General features: G+C 43.1%; 1 protein-coding gene across 6 annotated transcripts in view; it reads right to left on the bottom strand.

Annotated features, from left to right (window-relative positions):
- Positions 1-497: 497 nt before the first annotated feature.
- The window catches only part of GREB1L (GREB1 like retinoic acid receptor coactivator), a 142,116-nt gene continuing 121,532 nt past the window's right edge, over positions 498-21,081 (bottom strand). For 5 of the 6 annotated variants that reach the window (XM_063326679.1, XM_063326682.1, XM_063326678.1 and 2 more), the window contains 14 exons: positions 19,148-19,263; positions 18,530-18,774; positions 16,985-17,547; positions 16,382-16,484; positions 12,576-12,731; positions 12,262-12,401; positions 10,407-10,568; positions 9,877-10,084; positions 9,006-9,171; positions 8,043-8,270; positions 6,481-6,622; positions 5,150-5,350; positions 3,813-3,951; positions 498-2,779 (listed from right to left, as the gene is read on the bottom strand). In XM_063326679.1, coding sequence (XP_063182749.1) covers positions 2,616-2,779; positions 3,813-3,951; positions 5,150-5,350; positions 6,481-6,622; positions 8,043-8,270; positions 9,006-9,171; positions 9,877-10,084; positions 10,407-10,568; positions 12,262-12,401; positions 12,576-12,731; positions 16,382-16,484; positions 16,985-17,547; positions 18,530-18,774; positions 19,148-19,263 — 2,733 coding nt within the window. In that variant the 3' untranslated portion in view covers positions 498-2,615. The remainder of the gene's footprint in view (positions 2,780-3,812; positions 3,952-5,149; positions 5,351-6,480; positions 6,623-8,042; positions 8,271-9,005; positions 9,172-9,876; positions 10,085-10,406; positions 10,569-12,261; positions 12,402-12,575; positions 12,732-16,381; positions 16,485-16,984; positions 17,548-18,529; positions 18,775-19,147; positions 19,264-21,081) is intronic. The other variant, XM_063326681.1, reaches the window with a different exon arrangement.

Here is a 21,081-nt window from a genome sequence, read left to right as displayed (position 1 = left end):
TATATCCCAATTTAATGAAAGCACATTATAAACATACCATAGCCACAACTTCAGACAGTTTCAGGTCATAAACAATAACATGAGGTAGACTGACTAGTGAAGCTAAATTCACCAAGTTTTTGGTTAAGAAAACTTTACACTAGGAAAGCAACATTTTTAACCCTCTTCCAAAAGTCACAAAAAAGCAATTACATAAGTTAAGCAAAAAGCATCTGCATATGATTCTTTAAATCTTAGTTTACATTCAAATTTAACCTGTGAATAGACAAGAACATCTACAGGTAAAATATAACGCCGGCCAGTTTGAATACATTCATAAGAATGGCCTTGACGGGGAGGCTTAAAACCAAAACGGAACGGCAATTAATTTAGATGTCAAGTAACGGTCACCTTCCCAGGAATTGAGGGGCGGCCAGTTCACGTGTCCGGGGGGACAGGCCTGTGCCGCTGGCGCTGGCTGAGCGCTGCCGAAACGCCTCGCTTCCGCCCGGGAGAGCGTTAAGGAACCGGGTTTACTCTTGTTTGGGAAAGGCAGGGAAATAACCGCTGACTTTCTGCCTGCGTTCTCAACCTTCAGGACAATTCCACGCTGCTTCCCCAGCGGGCTAACGCCTCAGAGCAGGCTCAGCACCTGGAATTTTAAGAATTTAGTGCAAACATCAAATACACAAACAAAAAGGAAACCATTTTTGGACACGTAATACCCGAAACGTCTACACTGCGCTAAGACTCGGGGTTGGCCTCAAGCCCTTCCGGCAGAACCAGAACTACTGGAATACATTCAGGTGTGTATCAAGAGCTTCAAGAGGCATCTTTTATATCCCTACTTCTTCCAAGTGTTAAAATAGATAAGGCAGGTTTTGTCTCAAGGAAAATGAAAAATAAGTTTACAGAAATGGGTTGCTCAGCTGAACTTTGCTAAATTTACAGCATCAGAGTTAAGCCACGTTAACACGCCAACCATTTTCCTTTAGCCTCCGTTGAATATGTTTTTTTCATCTGTAAACATCTCTTTTCACAAGATAAAAAAAAGTTGCTTAATTAACACTATGCATCAAAAAACCCCCAAAAGATGCAGCTTTGGCAGGTCCTTCTCCAATGAGTTGCGGGTCACGTACAAAGACGTGTTAATTCCATTGCTTTTAGGGGGAGTAAACTGATATTCCTGAATCGCTTTTAAGACGACGCTGCATTTTTCTTTTTAATAACGGGGTGACGACGGGCGGGAAGATGATTAGGGGTTTTGTATGGGAACCTCCGAGGGGTAACACGTGCTAACGGCGGGAGCAGAACAGGACCGCTACGATTTCACCCTGACAACCAAAAGCTGCTGCACTGAGTTCATCCCGGAGCAGCTTAACAAAGATCAGTAAAATGCCGGTAAGTAAGAACAACGTGCGACTACCGCTACAACCAACATTTACAGAAGTTAATCAAAACAGGTAAAGGGCTGACAGTGTTAGGTGACGCATTCGATGATCTTTGCCACTGGACAATCTCTCCTGAGCGTTCCCAGCTCCCTGGGACTTCTCCCCCCACTGCCCCCTGGAGCCATTGGAAAATACCTTCTGTTTCTCTCCGCTCCAGCTGGGGCAGCGCTGCCCTCCTGCACATTTTTTTGGGGATGTTGCCTCACAGACGGTTATGACATGACAAGACGGAACCTCGGCTCTGCAGCCAACCAGAGTCGAGTGGAAAGGACACGGAGAGTAAGTTGCATACGGCCCACCACGAAGGCATCAGAGGGACGGCACGACTTGCTTCCATACGGACAGGAGGACGGACCACAGGTTTTCGGAACTAAGGGGAGTGAGAAGCTGAAGGTGATTTGCTGGCGAGTTGGTCTGGCCTCTAACTGAGGAGAGAGCATCCGCCAGAAGCCTTTCGCTTTGTCCCTGGCGTCGAGGAGGAGGTGCCTTAATGGGATGAAAGAACGTTGCCGGGAGAACCTGGGCGCACAGTGCCGGCCACGCGTTTGCCGGTTTGTTCAGGTTTAAGTAGTAAACTTTGAACACCTGTGGAAATTTTGCCAAAGACAGTTTCAACACATACACACAGTTACAAACTTCAAACTAACACTGCACAGAGAATGAGACTATTCCTTTTCGTACAAATATCTACGTTATATTGTAGTTTCAAACCCCTGAGTATTCCTGTACCGCGGTACAGAGCTGAAGAGACACGGTGGGCTCTCCCTCCACGTATCTTCAATAAATTCCACGTGCTGGGTTGCGTTTCACGTCACACATTCAAGCGAGCAGCTGCCCACAGCAGGCTCTTCCCCTCGCTCAGCTGAATATAAAAAGAATTCTTCTTCAAACTACATCCTCTTCCTAGATCCCGGAAGATCTAGGTCGGCTGGGTGATTAGCGTCGGCGGTTGGGACTGATGGGAAAACAACTGGAATCCAGGATCCTTTAAATCGTGACTGACGTGGCAATTTTATCCCTAGGAATAAAGCCTACTTCCGAAATTGTGGGGAATCCTTTCGAGCAGTCTAGATAAATATTGGTTGCACTTTGCTCCACAGTGATTGTACTTTTTTTTCTTAAAAAAAAAAAAAAAAAAGTTCTTTTTTTTTTTTTTTTCCTTTGTTAGCGATGTCTTAGCAAAGCTTATATATGGCGTCCGGTAAGAAAATAGAGTGGTTTGTCATCACTACTGTTAGCAGTTTGAAACTCATCCCGAAGGCGGAATTGCCACTCATCCTCCAACTCCAACCGGACTATCGTCTGCCGTAACGAGCTTCTGTCTTGACATATGACACACAGGGTGGCACCTTCGATTGAAAAGCACGTTAGATTCTCAGGGACAGTAACAACTCGCGTTTCCTTCATCCATTTTCCTAAGGTATTTTAAAGAAAACTGCTGCTGGGTAGGAAAAGAGAGTATTAGCAGGGGTCTATCAACAACCGGCCGGGCCCGGCCCCTGGGCCAGGGGCGCGTGTGTCTGTCTGCGGGAAGGCAGGGACAGGGTGGTGCGGGGTCTGCTCTCTATCGCAGGACGTCACTCCCCGACTGGTGTTACCACGTCCCTTCTAACCCGAACCATTCCATGAGTCTGTCATCAGCCGTAGCAGCGAGAACATTAACTTGAACCCAAGATCCTTAAATGACTACTGGTAATTCTGCCAAAAGAATAAAGTCTACTTTTTTTTTTTGATTTTCTTTTTTTCCCCATCACCATCCTCGCTCAGCGCGAGAGGAAAATGGCTCAGCCAGGCCACCACAAATGCACTGGAGCTCTCTAGTGCTCTTTAGCATTCCTGAATACAGATGGCAATTTTCTATTTGTTAGTATTAAGATAAAACAATGAAGAAAGATTCTGAGATGAGGTTTATAAAGTTCTGGTGGGGGTAGACCCCATCACCCTCCAGTTAAGAGCTGCCCCAATCTACAGTACGGAGTATTTCTCGCCTTTATAGACAGACTACTAGAGCAGAATTTCTCGTCTTCACCAGTGACACCCGTGCTCTGAACTCTCAAGTTGCTGACTGCACGAGTCACTGACTGATTACCACGTATCCTTGTTTTTCTGCACCTATTTCCATTTGATGTCACTTTAAAATAATTTAACAAATGGAATTTATCAAAGCTTAGCGAAGGCTTGATTACTTGCACTTTTTACCAACAGGAACACAAGTTTTACGCACTCCCAAAAGAACCACTCCGTCTATTCCTCTTGAAAACAATGGCAGCACTAACTGTAAAAATAATGGAGCTGTTTAATGGAAGATGGCTATTCCTCTACCTTTCCCTCCGTGCTATCACTTGGCAGGAAGGCACGCGGGATGCCCAGCAGAGCAATTACCTTTCAGAAACCTGAACCGCTTGAGAAGGTCTGCGCCAACAAAGGAGTCACAGAGATAGAGCAGAAGTCCGCTGAAGAACACCCCTTCGCAGTTGACGTTGACGGAGTGGGGGCGGGAGCTAACGTAGCACATAGCCACCTGAAACAGAAGGGGAAAAGAAAGGAAGCGCTTCCGTGTCAGAAAATGCTTAAGTAAGACTGTCAGTGGAATGGAAAATAACTTAGTGATAACTGGCGAGTCAGCTGGTGCTGGTAAAAATACAAGCCAGCAAGAGAGCAGCATTGAGACTTCCCCCAGGAAATAACAACAGGACAAACTTCTGCAACACGTTACTTCAGGGCTCTCCGTAATTCAGTTTGATTTGCTGCTTCTCTATGAATTACCTGCTTATAACGACTGTTAAGATTATTTAGATTGTTCTAATAAGACGACACTTGCCAGACACAGTAAGCAATTCCACGAGTGCTGAAACTGCTGCAGCTTGAACTCCTGTGTGCTGGCGCATCGTCTTCTCTTGCTGACCGCAAGCATCAACTAAGTGGTTCCCAGCACCAGGGCTCTCCTGCGTTTCAGTGCCATGATGGCTGTTCTGTAGCAAAGGGTTTCTTCTCTATTTTGCCACGGAACTCCATAAAATTTGTCAGAACAAAACCCTTCTTGGACTTTGACCCTGCTTCAGACACAGTTCAAAGTGACCGATAGGTTCAAAAATTCTGATCTCCCTACCTACAGACATCTAAGACATACTTGCAAAAACCTATTTGCCCTAGAAACCGAGGTTCGTAAAAAGCAAAGCATCTAAAAGGAGAGCTGCATTACAAAGGATGAGCTTTGTCCCTCAGTGAAGCAAAGCCACCGGACAAGGGTCGTATCAGAAACTCTCTCAGCCATAGCATATTTGTTGCAAGGACAAATCAAACACATAATAAAAAGCTGTATGAGAGGACAGTGATCTAAAAAAAAAGTTGTGGATAGTTTTTGTACAGGCTACGCAGCACACCAAGTTCCGTCAAGAATGGCATCACTTTTGGATTTTTGCTTCACGTGAAATATTATTTCAGACAGACAGGCCCAACTCCTTTGCAAATCACATCAGTCCATCACAGAACTCTGGTCTCCACCCCCACCAGCCAGCGAGGACGCTTTACCACCAGCTCTTCCAGTGGAGTTAGTCCTTTATCTCCAACAGCAGAGACTCACTGTTTGAGACCAAAGTCTTTCAAACACTACCCTTGATGCTGAGGGCTCATAAAAGAAGGGGGTTTCAACACGAGAAAGATGTGGAAGTAAAGATTTGCGTTTACTCATCCCCATTATCCCTGCAAATATTTTGTACCTCGAGCCCGATGTTCAGGTAGCAGTCAATGGCCAGTACCGGGTTCTTAAAGTTATGAATGGCCTTCGGGAAGAGTTTGTACGTCGCATGTTGAAGGAATTTCTCCAGGAGGAACTGCGACGGGGCTGCCAACAACGTATGCTCGCTGTCAGGGGCGCAGACATACTGAAGAGGCATTATTGGTGCCAGGCTGTCCGAAACCTGCAACGAAACCAAGGGGAGCCCCTTTCAATCCACCTACTCAGTGTATCTGATCTGCAGGAGTTCCTCTTGCTGGGGAAGGGATCACCACGACAGGGCAGGAAGAGAGAGAAAGCCGGGGGAAAGCATCAAAAACCCCCGCTCGATTTTGAAAGTCGAATGAATCGAATTCATTTGAAATAAATGAATTACTTGTTCTGTGGTTGCCAAGTACTTTTGTGGATATCTGCTTGCCTGAAGAAGGGACATAAAATAGGGAGGTCAAATTGTCACAGCGCCCTTCATCCTGCCTTACTCCTGGACAGTATGGGAAATGACATCCTCCTTGTGTGGAGTCACCCCCAGGAAACGCTTTCTACGGAGTTTTCTCATAGGCCAGTCCATCACTACAGACTCCACTGCAACCACAAGAAAAGGAAAATTCAGCAAATGACCTCCCCAAACATTCGAATCCAGGGTTTAGGCAGTTAAATCTGAAATACGGAGGTTATTTGTTTTTAAAAGAGGGGTGGTATGACATGTATTTAAAAACCACCAGCATCACAAACTGTAAGATTCCGAGATTAAAACCAACCCTTTGAAATATACCTCCATTTAAAGCCGGCACAGGCTTTTATACTCTGGATAAAATCTTCGGTATCCCCACACCATTTTTATAAATACTTGGATTTGCTGGGTGGATTTCAGAAGGTTCCAATTCTCCGTGCCTTTCCTCAGGTCTCTTTTTGTCAGCAAGCGCAAGGACTGAAAGTCACCACAAACCGGTGAACGCTGGAAACTAGTGGCTGTGCTAAAATTTTTAAAACTGGGTCCAGTACAACTCGCCTGCTTTCGATCAGAGTGTATGTCCGCAAATTCTTCCTCCGCCAGAGATACCACTGAACAGCTAGACCAAACTCTTTCCAAACCTGGTCCACCTTCTAATAGATTATGAGGATTATGGTTAGTAACTCATAATTAGCAAAATATTTATTATTTTCTATTTCTGCTGTGGCAGCCCTACCATGGAGTAGGCCATGAATGTCACATGTCAAATAAGCACAAAATATAGCTACAGAATTCGTTATTTCTTGGGAAAAAAGGTCCCAATTTTACCCTTTACGTATGACGGAGCGTACATCCACACTCACCATGATTTTTGGCTTAACGACAAAGTCCTTTTGTCCTCCAACCTGAATATGCTTCTTCATGACACTGAAGTTGTTGAAGCGGCAGATGAGCAGGCCGCTGCTGTTTGTCCGCAGATTAAAATCTACATCTTCACAGAAATACCTGGACATTAAACACAAGATCACTAAACCAGCTGTGTGGCTGCCGCGCGTGAGCCAGCATTCACACAGCCGCTGCTGAAATGGAACTGGAACGGGCTCAGCAGAGGTTTTTGGAGACCATCCGATATGATGCCTAAACAAATTCTCTACACCGGCTCTGAAGACTCATTCCTTTAATGTGCTCCCAGTGTAGGAAAGCAACTTCTGGCCCACCTTAAGACCAAACAAGTCTTCACTTTTCAGTGCGCCTGCATTCTCCTTCCCCACAGCAGGTCTGGCTAGCCCTCTCATGTCCTGGCTTCAATCATTTCCTCCCCACCCTTTCCTTTCTTTTCTTCTTTTTAGTTCTTTTTTTAATATACATTTTAGAACTGAGAGAAGCTCTGCAGCGATCAGCCTCCACTTCTGAAAAAGCCCGTTCTATATGATGTATTTTTTGATGAGCTGGAATCTGGAGATAACTGTGGCTTTGACAAATACCTGGCTAGGCGAGACAAAGCAGCTGAGAAGTAATGTTTATCCTGCGCTATTTACAATGTAATTGCTCACTTCTGTGGGCTGATTCCAATCTCGTGACTCAACCATCCAGAGAATGTGAAATCAAGAGCTCTGGAAGCCACACCAGACCCCGGCTTGCACTGACAGCCTACAATTCCCAACTCAAATATACAGGATCCCTGAAAACAGCAGTAGGAGACCACGGTGAGATGCCCCAAGGCCAGGTCTGTGGCTAACAGAAATAGGGTTTATTCTAAACTCACTTGGCTGGGGAATTGGGTATTGCTTCCGTCTATAATAACATGATAACAGTGCTTTATCGCAAATGCTTTAGGATGGAGTCAGGTGAGGAGAAGGGGAAAAAAGGAAGGAAACAGTGGAAAGTTTTTTATGCATCTGTTTTTAATGCGAAGCCAAGTGGCAACAGGGAGGATAGCTGACTCTGAAGGAAATACGAGGAATCCCTCCTCATAGCATTTGACATACCAATGGCTCAACCATTACCTACACTCTTATTCCTCTTATTCTTAGTCATGCAAGAGGCTCCTGCCTCTTACAGAGGCAGTATGGAAGCTCCAGGCTCTTCCTGTGAATGATACAACTTAAATTGTTGGTCTTGCGGTTACTTATTTCTCCTGAAGTTTCTTGTTTTTCCCCGGCCTTTTCAGTCCTCTGTAGCCCTCCCTTACTCTTGGCCTCGCAGTCTGTCTCTCCCACTTCTTTTGGCTGACGGTAAGTTTATTTTGATGCCGTATTCATTCAGATGCAATAGATATCCCTCTGTGTTGTATTTTTGTGATTGTGTGCTCGTTACCTTAGACAGGATCTTTCTACGTATCTTGACAGGATTTAGAAATATGGTGACAAGATTCGTATCATGACAGCATACTATTTTACCACACACACATATACATATTGCCTACCTGTTTAGATCATATTGCACGTTCTGGGTCAGGTCTATGTTGAGCAGTATAAAATCATGCACGTGGCACCTGGAGAACGGAGCCTTTGCTTTCCTGGCATTCAGCTTGCTGTTCCATTTCTGAACACCCAGTATTGCATAATGAACAATTTTGGGGGTGGCTTCAATGTGTTGAAGGACACTCTTCAGAGATACATTCTTGCTGGAACCCCCAGGCTCCAGAGACTGGCTGCAAAACATGAGCATACACAACGTACAAACATAGCTTATTATTTTTATATAACATACACCGCATATATATACACATATGTGTATACAGAGGACCGAGAAATCCCATTAACAACTGCCAAGAGCTTAATGCCTTCTAAAAAGCTAAAGTTCCCAAAATAAACTGTTTTCATTGAGAACCATAAATTGAATCAAAACAAATCAGAGAAGTAACATACTGAGAAATCACTCAATAGTGACTAAAAGCAAGAGTGGCTTTAGGCAAAGAACAATCACAAGCAGAGGATTGTTGATGGTACTGACTGTGGGACACAGATGTAAGGGTAAGAGCCATGTGGAAGTGTTCAACAGCAGGAGGTTGGATGTTGGCGGTCAACAGGACAAATCTACAGCCTTCCCACTGCTCTGAGTGAGAGAGCTGATTTTTTGCATTTAGACAACGTATCTCGTGTCCAAGTGTACGGTTCCTGGGCTATCTGAATAATAATTGAGTGAATAATGACCTCTACGAGGCCCTTTGGACAGGCAGCCTGGTGTTACTACACCAAAGCCACTGCTGAAAGCTACTTTTGCTTAGCAATATTTCGAGCATGTTACCAGCATCTCCAGCTGCCCAACTTTTCCAGTTGTCTGGTCTTTCATACCCTGTCAGATGCTAGAGATGAGCCTAAGTCACAAGTGTGCTGCTGCCTGTGCTGGATCAGCTCAAGGACCCCGGTGCTGGGTGGTTACTTACCTCGATGCTTCATGGACACTATGCATGTTCCACAAGACGCAGGAGTCATCCATGACCACGATGAACGGCCACACACACTGGCGCTTGACTCCCAGTTCCTCCAAGCGGTTTCGTTCCAGTTCTAGATTGTGGTAGGAAAGTTCCTTAATAAGAAACCTGGCAGCACCTGAGAACATACCATAAAGAAGACACACAAAGATCTTTATTAGACTTTATCACTCTCTCCTTTCAGAGAAAGGTTATATGAACATCTGCAGTCATTACCCTTTATGAACTTAGTGCTCATAACATCTTAGTTTAAAAAGAAATCATTATGTCCTTTTTTCAGCAGGAGTAAATCTAAAAGGCAGACAGCAAGAAGATTGCACCTTTTAAGAGGCTCTGCGGAACATGATTTTATGGGAATTAATAAAGTAACTTGAACCAAGAAGGGGCTGAGGTTCTAAAACTGAAGCTACTTAAAACTTCTTGCAGGAAAAACTAAACATTCATGAAAATGAAGTCCAAAGTTCAAGCCTCCAGCGTTCAGCTGCAGTTAATATTTAGCTTCAGCTAACTAAAGAAGTTGCAACCAAACAATCATGTGTAAAACATCTAGAATGAACATTCACACAACGGGGCTGAGTAGAATGAGTGAATATGGCCTATAAAACATCAGAGTTTAAATTGAGGAGTCAGTGATCAATACAAACATATATTCCACATCTCCAACAGCAGTTTTCATACACCATTGTATTTTGCGCAGATATTATTGCTGCTATTATCACAGCATGAATGTGAGGAGCCATTGCAATGTCTCCTTCAACTTGATCCACGTTGTCCAACATGGATTTTGGTATCTTCATGGCAATGCATTGATGGTGTTTCTTACCAACGCCAGCATTGTTGAACATGCCCGGCAGGACAAGCATGATGTGGTTGGGCCAGTATTTACGGTAGAGAGGCATTTCATACTCCTTGACTACAAGCAGGTGAAGGTGGCTGATGCCTTCCATGGCATGGTAGAGGTTCAAGAGGCCATGTTCATGCCGTCCACTCGATGGAGTGAAGATAGGACTCTTGACTGCATTCAAATTCTGCTGGAACAGGAGATACTTTGGCAGTTAGGTGAGAAGCAGGTTATTCCTGATATGGATTTTTATTTATTTATTCTTTATACTGGATTTTTAAGATGATTGATCATTGCAACACATATGAACTGGAAACTAGGAATGCAAAAAGGGATGATCGTCCTCAAAAACTCCAGTTCTAAGGACAGTCAGGTAAGAATTATGAAAAGGACTCTAAAAAAAAGAAAACAGAACCCCCTCCTTGGCCAACCACCATTAACTTGCAAAGATATCTCAAGTTGACGGCATTCAGTATATATAACCAGCAGATGGATAAGAGCAGCACACGTACCTTGTCAGAAACGAGTGGGAGACGCATGCTTTCTAGATGTTTTCCCTGCTTGCTGAAGACAAAATGGTTCTCTTTGGACTTCGGGATTATAAAATGCAGTTGAACCTCTTCTCCTAGCATCGAGGACGAAAACGTGAATGCATGCAGAGTGGAGTCAGATATCTGTATGCAACAAAAAAAGTGGAAGAAAGATTTGCAAGCAGGTAACACAAAGAGTAAAAGGCAACCTGTTCTTACAGTCACGATACTGGAAGCCATCAGAGAAGAACATCCAAGACATTCTCATTCAGTAACTGAAGATAACTGTTATATTCTCATTTTCCTCTACCATACTTAAGCCTGTAACTGGCCTTGCTATTACAACAATCAGCTTTCTGTACCAGTAATGATCTTCGTCCAAACTGGACTCTTCTGAAGTCCATCTGAGCTGGAAATTATTTATCAATATTTACAAGGAGAAGTGAGAAATACATATACTAGGTAACAACTGTCCAAATAGATTTTCCCAAAAGATTCAAAGAGCAGGGTAGCATGTGGGTGTCCCTCCACAGCAGAATGCATTGCCATTCAGACACCTCAGCAGCAGCACGGCTGCATTAGTGTGGTATTTCCCCTGTGGCAATACTCTTCTAAGCAGGTAGGTAACAAAGGGAGACCACACCACTAACAAGGCTATGAAGAATTTGGGTAAGCTTAAGTTTGCACAGCGCTTCACTGAACTGTGTAACCATATACAAATTGCCTATGTAACTGATAAGATTTCACGCTACAGAAGCATCTGTCTTACTACAAGGTGGTATCATGTACTCTTAGCAGTCATCTTTCTATAATCTTTACTGAAGAATTGAAATAATTGGCCTAAGTAAAGATGAAAAATAAAAGGGGCTTTATTTAGGTTCTGTTAAAGCATTGAAGAATCTCTCTGCCTTCATAATGCCTGCTACCCAATGACTCCCCTTTGTATGTCTAATTTCTCTAAGTTCAATTATCATCATTCTGTACGCACAACTCACACATAAAAGCAGATATCTATATTTATTACTGGTCATTATATTTGACCACACGCCCAAAGATGAGTGGAGGCAACAACAGATGTCCTTTGGGAGAATTTGCGTGCGTCAACATACTTAGTGCAGCATGAGGTTTCAATCAAACCTGCTGGTGCGGCTCCGAGGTAACTGATATTGTACATTGCCAGGTCAGTGTGTCCACGCTGTGTTAGATTAATAGCAAGCTGTTGGAAACGATTAGCAAGCAAGGAAAGAATGATTTGAGATAAGAAACCTCCAAGTAAACCATTGGTTAAGAAATAACGTCTGAGCTATTAACCAGGAATAATCTTACCTGACAGGCTCCTGCGAGTGTAACTGTTTGTTTTAGAGATCAAAAGTTTTTTAACTAAACTGTTAAAAATGACCATTTTTGTCTAGTGACTCATAAGCTACTGCTGAGAAGCATACACAGTTATATACAAAGGGAGGAAGAAGTAGGCCTTCCCGTCTCCCATCACAGGTGTGGACAGCTGGCATTTAAGCAAGACAAGCATCTCTCAATTTTACAGTCCTCTCCCCTGCAAACCCTCTGGGCAGGCCGAATAATGCTTTGGCTTGAGACAGCTAGTCACAATATTCACCCTTTGTCAGAGGCAGCAGGAGCGGAGAACTGCTCATGCAGAACGCGGCAGACGCAGCTGACGCTCCAGGGTCTGTAGCTCAATATCTCCCCTGAGAATGGAAGAATTAAACAATTCCATCTCAGGGAAGGTGAAAGTGTGAGTCTTGAGACCAGAGCGGTATGCCTGGAGAGACCACAATAAAATCAAGGATGCAGTTTACCCTCAGACCTTGACACCAACCTGTGCGGCAGGATTAATGTCCATATACTGATGGCACTGCTCACAGTGATGGAACGTATTGTAAGCTGCATATTTAGTCAACATCATGGACACAGTCTCCCTTTTCTTCGGTTCCTCTGATTTTGTTTCTTTGCTTGTTTCTGTGCACAAAGAAAACAGAAATTTTATGAATACTACGATCCCAGTAACAATTTTATGAGTACTAGAAATTTTATGAATACTCTGATCCCAATAAAGAACACACAAATCAAATCAAATTAAACCAATAAAAACTGATTCTTTGTAGGAAAGGAATCCTAAAAAACTCTACTTACCTTGTTTCACCCTTGACAGTTGTTCAGTGTATACAGGACTTATAGTTCTGTACTTGGGTTCATGTACATTAAGGTCAAAAGACATTTTGCTGAAGATCTCAATATCCGGCCAGTGGTCATTGCTGGACTGAGTAATTTCACTGTTTTCTGTATGATCTGCAACAACGCACTTCAGGTAAGCAGTATCACATACCCACTGAATGGTGTTTACATGATATTTGCTAATTTGCAATTGCACAGGAACTCACACAGAGGCGCGCACACACACAGAGACATCTCTGAACATCATAAATATTACCAAAATTGAAATTCTAATCCACACAAAGCCATTTCAAAGAAATGGCAATTCCTTAGAAACTGCACGCAGGCAAAGCAGGCTCATAGGTATCTCTCTGCTTTGCTCCTCATCAAGCTGCTGAGGTGTAATTCACTCTGGTTTAAGCATAAAATGCTCAAATGAATGGTCCTGTCTGTGCAGAAGATACAGGTGTAGTCTTGAGTCTCTCTGTGGTGGAAATGAGGAGCATTGGGTAAACAAGAAGCAAAAGTACCCAAAGGCACAAGGATGAAAGTGAGGAGAAAGAGGCTGTATAACTTTATGAACTATTAGTTGGTGGTACACGATAAAGGCAGTGAAAGGCACATCCCTGTTAGAGAATGGGATGTGGCCAGAAAGGATCAACTGGAACTTCTCTGCTTTCATCCAACAGAGATAAGTCTAAAGTAGAAAATCAAGTGTAAGCAATGGGAACATTAGGAAGCACTGTCCAAAGAAAACAACCTTGGACTGCAGCTTGAATATGAGTCAATTCAGTTTAAAATGAGCTGGAAGAACACAAAAAAGTAGGTGTGTAACCGAGGTTACTGATTTTAGAAAAGCAAATTCAGATGAAACAAAGGTTGGGTCTACAGACAAGCATATGCTCACCCTACCCTGAGTGACCCAATAGGATGTGAGCCAGCAGCAGCTGAGAAGCCATTAACCTCACTGGCACTGTGTTACGCTCAAATTAGCATACGCCGCTGGTCAGGTGAGGTTTATCAGTTTGTGCATACAGACAAATCCTGAGAAAGCTTGCTCTGTAAGTCAGCTGGCCTGAGAAAAGCAGGAACTCGCCTACGAGTGAGACTTGGACTTCTTGGAATTGCAGTTGCCAGCCAACCAGTATACCAGCATACCAAGCAAAACAAAAACACCAGGAGGAAGGGACTCTGTCAAAAAGGACACTAAGAATGAAGAGTCTACGAGGAATGGAAGCAGCTCACCAGTGAATGAAGTTTTGTCTTAAATGTCAGCATGCGTGAGATAAAATAAGCTTTGCCAATGTCAAGCTGAGCTAGACCTCAGAAAAGCGCATGAAAACAAATAACAATTTTCTTTGCTATAGCACCTCAACTATATAAATTAAAATAATTTTTTAATTCTCTTTTTACTTTCACAATTACATTTTCAAGGGAATAAAAGGCTTACTATAAGCCAAGATGGAAACAAAACTAAAAGCTTGATACACACTCAAAACAGAGAGAAAGAATAATCTCCATGCCAGTTTTCTGAACGCACAGGTATATATATATATATGCGCCAATGCAAGCATAGGCATATATTATCACTCTTCAAAGGAGATGCAGTAATCTTACGGAGCTCCGGGTCCATTACTTTGACGTTAGTAATATTCAAAACTTGGAGAGGGTGAATGAAAAAATTAAAGATGTTGAAGTAAATGAAAAATTTAATAAAATGCAATTAAATAAAATTTCTTTGACCAAAGAAATTCTGTGTTACTTTCATTACACAGCTATGATACATCCATTTCTGTGAACACAGGAAATGCAATGCATCTTATCCTTCTGAACTTAAGTAATTGATATGACACTATATGACAAATTATTAATACAGCTGAAGAAAATGGAGACAGCGAATGGTCTGTAAATTGAACAAGTTGAGTAAACAGAAGATGGCAGCATGTAACACATCATAAGCCTTAAGGCAGATGAAGATTACCAGTGAAGTTAAAAGATCAGCAGAGGGGCACACTGTTTAATATTTTCACTAATAACACCAACTCAAAAAAATTGGCTTAAGTTTGCTGGTGGCACACTATAAGAGTCATTGTCAATATGGAGAAGGAATCGAAGATCACCCAAGAAAGAATTCAATGCCCTCAAAAACTGTAACAGAAGCTGAGCGACATTTAACGGAAAAAAAAATACGAGTCATACGAACAATCAAGTACTAATAACAAGCATTTTTGCAGCAGGCTGGGGGCACCTCAGTTGAAAAAGACTGAGTTGCAGAGGAACCCACAAGTACAAGCTACAAATCAGTGCCGGTGAAATGGGAGAATGGAAAAGACCAGTGCAATCACAGGTTTCATCAATCATGGGGCTTTCAGTGGGGACAGGGGAATACATGAGCCGTTGCATGCTGGGTTGGTTAAACATCCCGCAGAATAACACATTCAGTTCTGGTCACCCATGTACCAGACGGATAAATTGAAAATAGATGTGCAGGCAAGAGCTATTAAACCGATAAGGAGAATAAAAAGCCTGTCATTTGTCAGGATCCTATAAGAAGATCCAGGCTACCAACCGAATGCTGAGAGTGGTAAGATCACTGCCTGACTACACCACAGAAGCAAACATCAAAGAGGAAAAAATATTTTAATTTAAATTAATATTTTCTTTGGTCTCAAAGAGAATGCTTATAGTAGGGACAGGCGCATCTTTGAGTTGGAGAATAAAATCATATTTTCAATCATCAGAACACTAGGGCTCTGAAAAAGCATTCCAACAGAAGTAGTGGGAGCAAAAAAGCCACAACCAACTGAAAACCCCAAACAAACCCAAACTGCTCTTCTGATGGAGTTCCCCACATTCCTGGCAGGGGTGTGACATGTTTCTGTGATCACAACAGGCCAGATGACATGACGCAGAACTTCTCTTACATTTTGATATTTCATCCTAAGTTTCAGGGGTACTTCAGTTCAAATAATGAGAAAACAACAGTCCCCAAAGCTCCAAATCAAAGGAAAATACTTGTTTAAAAAAATACATAAATTAATAGCACTTTCTGAGCAGAAATACAAATTAGTCTTTTCAAAGGTTTGACGACAACTACATTTTCAGGATGCCAGTCTAACGGTCATGAGTTTTATGCACCACAGAGTTATCTTCACTAAAACAACCAACACAGTTATGTAAAGAACATTCTGAAGAGGATTAGTTTTTTAAAACGTTTGTGCGTCTCAAGGCGAAGTCCTGCCACAGCAATTAATGGATCTGTGAGATCTGACAAATGAGTGCAAATCCAAAGAGGCTCCCCCTCCCCTTTTTCCTTAGCATAAGATCTGTAAACTGCAGAGAGAAGACAGTCTTACGGCAAATCGGTATCTAATTTATAATTAAACATAAATAACAGTGATGTTTTGGCCAGAAACACAATGTTCTTAAATGTCTCGTCTGCTTAAAAGCAGACAGTGCTTAAAAACTAGTGAGGAGAGATAACATGGGCAGCTGTTGCCCATTTACAGTTATGCGTTCACTTTCATTTTAGTGCTATCCAAACATACCAATCCAAAATACATTTAAGAGTTCTCAGCTAAACCCAATACAGAATTTACATTTTTATTAATCTATATTTAAATATATGCAGACACCCACAGTAAGTCTAGCTACACCCTAAGGGACTGGACAAGTGGTAGGTATAATTTATAGTCTTTCCGTGAGCCTAAAAATTTGTCACTGCTGAATAATACATAACAGAGGCTCTTTATAATGGATATTAACAATGACTATTAAATACTTACTGGCATTAATCTCTTCTTCATCGTACACATCTACTTCCAGCAACCGGATCAGCATGCGGAAGAGAATCCTTAGGAACTGCAAGTATGAGCCAGTCTTTCCCACCTGAGCCAGAGATGGAAAAAAGTCCAAATCCCAACTCAGACTAACATGAAGACTAATACGTTTCAAATAAATGCCTTTGGGCTTACCCCCGTTATTTTGCCATTTTAGTTCCGTCCAAAACCGTAACAAGATGTGGTATTCCCCATTATGCTGAATGGTATTAAAAAAACTGATCTGTGAGCAAAATCTGGCTGACAGCCTGTATGACTTTTGTATTGCAGGGAGATTGGCAGTGATTAACTGCTTCTCCACTGATATGGTCATAGCAATTTTACACCCAGTGCCATCCACACATATTTGACTTAGGCCAAAACATGACACATACAACATCACCCTTCCTCTCCCTACCACTTCCAGCATGGACTTAACCTTAAAATTTGATCTCACAACAGATGACCGCGTGCAACCTTGCAGGGGGCCTTTACAATACAATCTGCAGTCCTCGCCATCGGTCCTCTCATCCTGCTAATTAAGGCAAGAGGAAGGAACTGTTCTCTTACTTGCGGTGGTCCTGTCAAAAGCAGCCGCCTGGGGTGAAAACTCCTCGAGCCAGACGCCTCACCCTGATTGCTGAAGTCCGCGTGGTGCTGTCGGGCTGTCGTCCACTGCCTGTAGTAGAGAGACTGCTCTTCACTGTTCATGTCCTTGTGAAGCAGAGGCCTCAGAGAGCTCAGCCAAGACACGTCAGCATGAGGCAGGAGGGATGAGGAGGAAGGCAAATTCCCACTTTTCTGCGAGCTCAGGAGACAGTAGGCAGCTTTCGACAGGATGACGATGCGTGGCAGCGCTGCACGGAGCGCCTTGCTGTCTTTGGCTGAATGGGCAGGCCACCGAAATGTCTGGGAGACAGAAGACAGCGATGATAGTTTCAAAGTGGTGCTGCTTGCCATCTGGTTACCCAGGGAGTCGCATTCTTGTTTCAGGGTCTCTCCAGCTGTGAAACTGGGGTAAGTTCCCTCATCTACTGAGCTGTGTGCCACAGTCTGAAAGTTAAGCGATGATGCTTGCTTCTGAGACTTGTCTGCAGCACTTGAGGAGCTCACGCCATTGTCAGCCAGGGAACCTGGGGAAACAAAGAGCGGTCAATGAACAGATACTGGCCAACATAACAAAATCACAAACTCATTTGATCTATGGGATCCTAACGTACAAATACTTGTGTTCAATGAGTGCTGCTGTGGCTTAGGTCAGTGTTTCACCTTTTAAAAAGAAATCATTGACATCCACCTGTCCCTCTTGCTGGAGAGGCAACGGCCTTATGCTAGGGTTCAGAGTCCGAGTCCCGATCCCAATCTCTGTTAACTATCATTTCCCATCTGGGATTTGGAATTTGATGGTATGACCTTCTGAAATGTAAGTATAATACACCACTGTATACATAGATCAATTTGACCTTCTTTTCTATGGAGAACAGAGCATTCATTTCACTGCAACTTTAATGCGAACTGGGCTATGCGCCCTCCTCCATACCAGTCAGGTTTAGTTGGTGTATGGCAAAGGTCCAGTTCAGCTGCCTTAATACCTCGAACTCATAGGGAAACGAAGGGAAGGAACCAGAATTGCCTGAGGAATGCAAGTAAGGGAAGGCCTGGTGGGAGATGATGCTCCACTGATGCCTGAAGAGGTAGGACAAGACGCAGCCATTCTGTTGGTCTCAGCAAGGAGGCAAATAAACATCCTCACTCACAGCTACCCCTGTAGTTACAGAGTATTTTTTTATTCCAATAATATTTTTAAAATCTTTCAGGATCCACCAGATGAAAGAAATTAGCATCAAATGTGAAATACATGTTTAAAAATGAAATTCACAAGGGACCAAGGGACCCTTAGCTATGGCATCCTCCCACTGCAACACCATCCCCTTTTATCTGTACGCAGGAAAATTGCTCACTGTGGAAAGAATCTGCCACTAACATTTTATTGCCTAGCCTGCAGCAGGATACAGCTAAGCAACCCACATTTGACTAAACAAAAATGTTTGCATTCAAATTCCAATGAAGCAGGAATGAAGACTTCTTTTTCAGAGCAACAGCAGAATAACTGACCTGAGGTTCCAGTGACAGTGCTGCTATTACTCTGGGGTCTGTCCAAGTCTATCAACAGCTCATCAGAGTCATTCTCGCTACCATTAGCCTTCTCATGCTCCTTCTCACTAAGGTCAAGAGCTACAATAGGCCCTCGAATTGCCTCCTTCGAGACGTAGCAGCATGCCAGGCCTACTTCTTGCTCTAATGCAGTCCGAGTTAAGTAGCTTGAGTCAATTAGTCGAAGATCACAGTATTTCAATGACCTAGAAAACCCAACCCAAGAAAATAGAAAGTTTTGTTTTCTCTGACTTTGGAGAATACTCCTTCTCTTTAATTGCTTATTAAATTTTCATGAACAATTTTATTAGCCAGAAAATATAAAATGATTTTAAAATATTCAGCACATAAGTTATGTTCCTTGGTACTTGCACAGACATTCATTGACTTACACAGCACAGTAGTATTACTTTTCACAAACCACACTTTCAAAAATTTTAAACTGTTCCCAAAAAAAGCCTAAAAACCAGGGTTTTTTTATTGAAAAAAACAGCCAGATGGTATCAAACCACTTATCCACCCTCCAACTTATCTAAACGTGTTAAAAGAACAACCATATTGCAAGAGTAACAACAGCACCTGGGGAAAGTTTCTCCTAGAGGGTCCTTGCCAGTTAGAATAACAATGCAAGGTAGGCCTTCCAAATCCTGATAGGTACGAGGGATCCAGTCGTCCTGCTCATTACCCCTCCAAGCCTGTGAACAGAGAAACTTCCAGTCACATTTAAATGACACCTTCTAAACCTTCACCTGTGTTTTTTTTTTCAGATCCTGCTTTTTTCTTTGTATACAGAGTTCGCTTACCCAACAGCCAACAGTAAGGAGACCTTAGGTATAGGCATGCATTTTTTTCTGGAGCCAAGTGTTAGCCAAGCATTAAATGCACAGAAAAAGGATGCATAGCATAGGTTATTCGGTGCTGGAAACATACACCCGGCGTGGTATTGGTGTGGTCTGTCAGAGAAAAATGCAATTGATGCCTTCAAGTTCAAGCTGGCACAGATAAAGTTCTTTGAAATTCATGTAAAGCTAAAGTAAGACTTTCAAGTGGATTCCACGATCCTCAAATAGGCTGGTAGTGTCAGTCCCATGTCCTTACACCCTTCAGGCCCTTTCATTCAGCAGATCTTACTGAACCTGGCTGAGCTCATTCATGGTTCTCTGTGTTGATTGCAGCCTCCCAAAAACATTGCTCTATCTTGAGCAACAATATCTTTCTTGCTCTGTTGCATGGTGCCCAGACGTCCAGATGATACAGGCAGTATTTGATCAAGACAGGCATGAGCACCCCACGGTAACTGTTAAAAGGAGGTAAACCTGAAAGGCTCAGAGACTTTCGCTTTGAAAGGAAACAAGCCATTCTACGTCTACAAACACTGAAATTGTACCATAAAGCTGACATGCAAAAATGCAGATTCATATCCAGCCATTCCTGTCAATACCTTATGGGTACCACCAGGAAAACTGACAACACAGCCTCTTAGATCACTGACCAGTCAACACAGGAGATCAGCAGCGGAGCTCTTTCGATGTAACCCAGAGACATCACATTTCCATGATGATCAGACATTAAAGTCTCTCCAGACAAGGAAATTAAGTCCTAATGGTTACAGAATGATCAAATATTTGAGCTACAGCAAGTCACCCAGCTGGAAAGTTTTTCCTTCTTTCTTATTAATGATGGACAAAATCAGTTCTGGAGAAGACTTTTACCTGGCTGAGGCACAGAATCTACTTTGCTGAGTCATGACAGCAAGCCCAACCACTCAAACTGCCCATTAAAAATAACCATAGAATGGTTTGGGTTGGAAGGGACCTTAAAGATCGCCTAGTTCCAACCCCCCTGCCATGGGCAGGGACACCTCCCACTAGACCAGGCTGCTCCAAGCCCCATCCAGCCTGGCCTTGAACGCTTACAGGGATGGGGCATCCACAACTTCTCTGGGCAACCTCTTCAAGTGCCTCACCACCCTGACAGTAAAGGATTTCTTCCTAATACCTCACCGAAATCTACCCTCTTCCAGTTTAAAACTGTTACGCCTCATCCTACCACCACACTCCCTGATAAAGAGTCCCTCCTCATCTTTCCTGTAGGCCCCTTTTAGGTACTGGAAGGATGCTATTAGGTCTTCCTGAAGCCTTCTCTTCTCCATGCTGAACAACCCCAACTCTCTCAGCCTGTCCTCGTAGGAGAGGTGCTCCAGCCCTCTGATCATCTTGGTGGCCCTCTGCTGGACCCATTCCAACAGGTCCATGTCCCTCTTATGTTGGGGACCCCAGAGCTGGATGCAATACTCCAGGCAGAGTAGTATAAGATATATATATTACTCTTCTCAGCACAGATGTGCAAGACATCAAGACACAGGTCTCTTGACAGACCAACAAGATTTATGCAAGCTTTGTAGAAAACGTACCTTGCAAGATGAACCCTACCTTGAATTCCCTCTTGGTTCTTCTAGTCTCAACCTGTACCCTCGACATGTTCTCTCCTTACCCTTCCTCTTGTCCAGAAAG

This window comes from Chroicocephalus ridibundus, chromosome 2 (assembly GCF_963924245.1).
Source record: "Chroicocephalus ridibundus chromosome 2, bChrRid1.1, whole genome shotgun sequence".
Taxonomy (NCBI): Eukaryota; Metazoa; Chordata; class Aves; order Charadriiformes; family Laridae; genus Chroicocephalus; species Chroicocephalus ridibundus.
The sequence above is the reverse complement of the archived record's forward strand: the minus strand, read 5'-3'. Positions and strand labels throughout refer to the sequence as shown.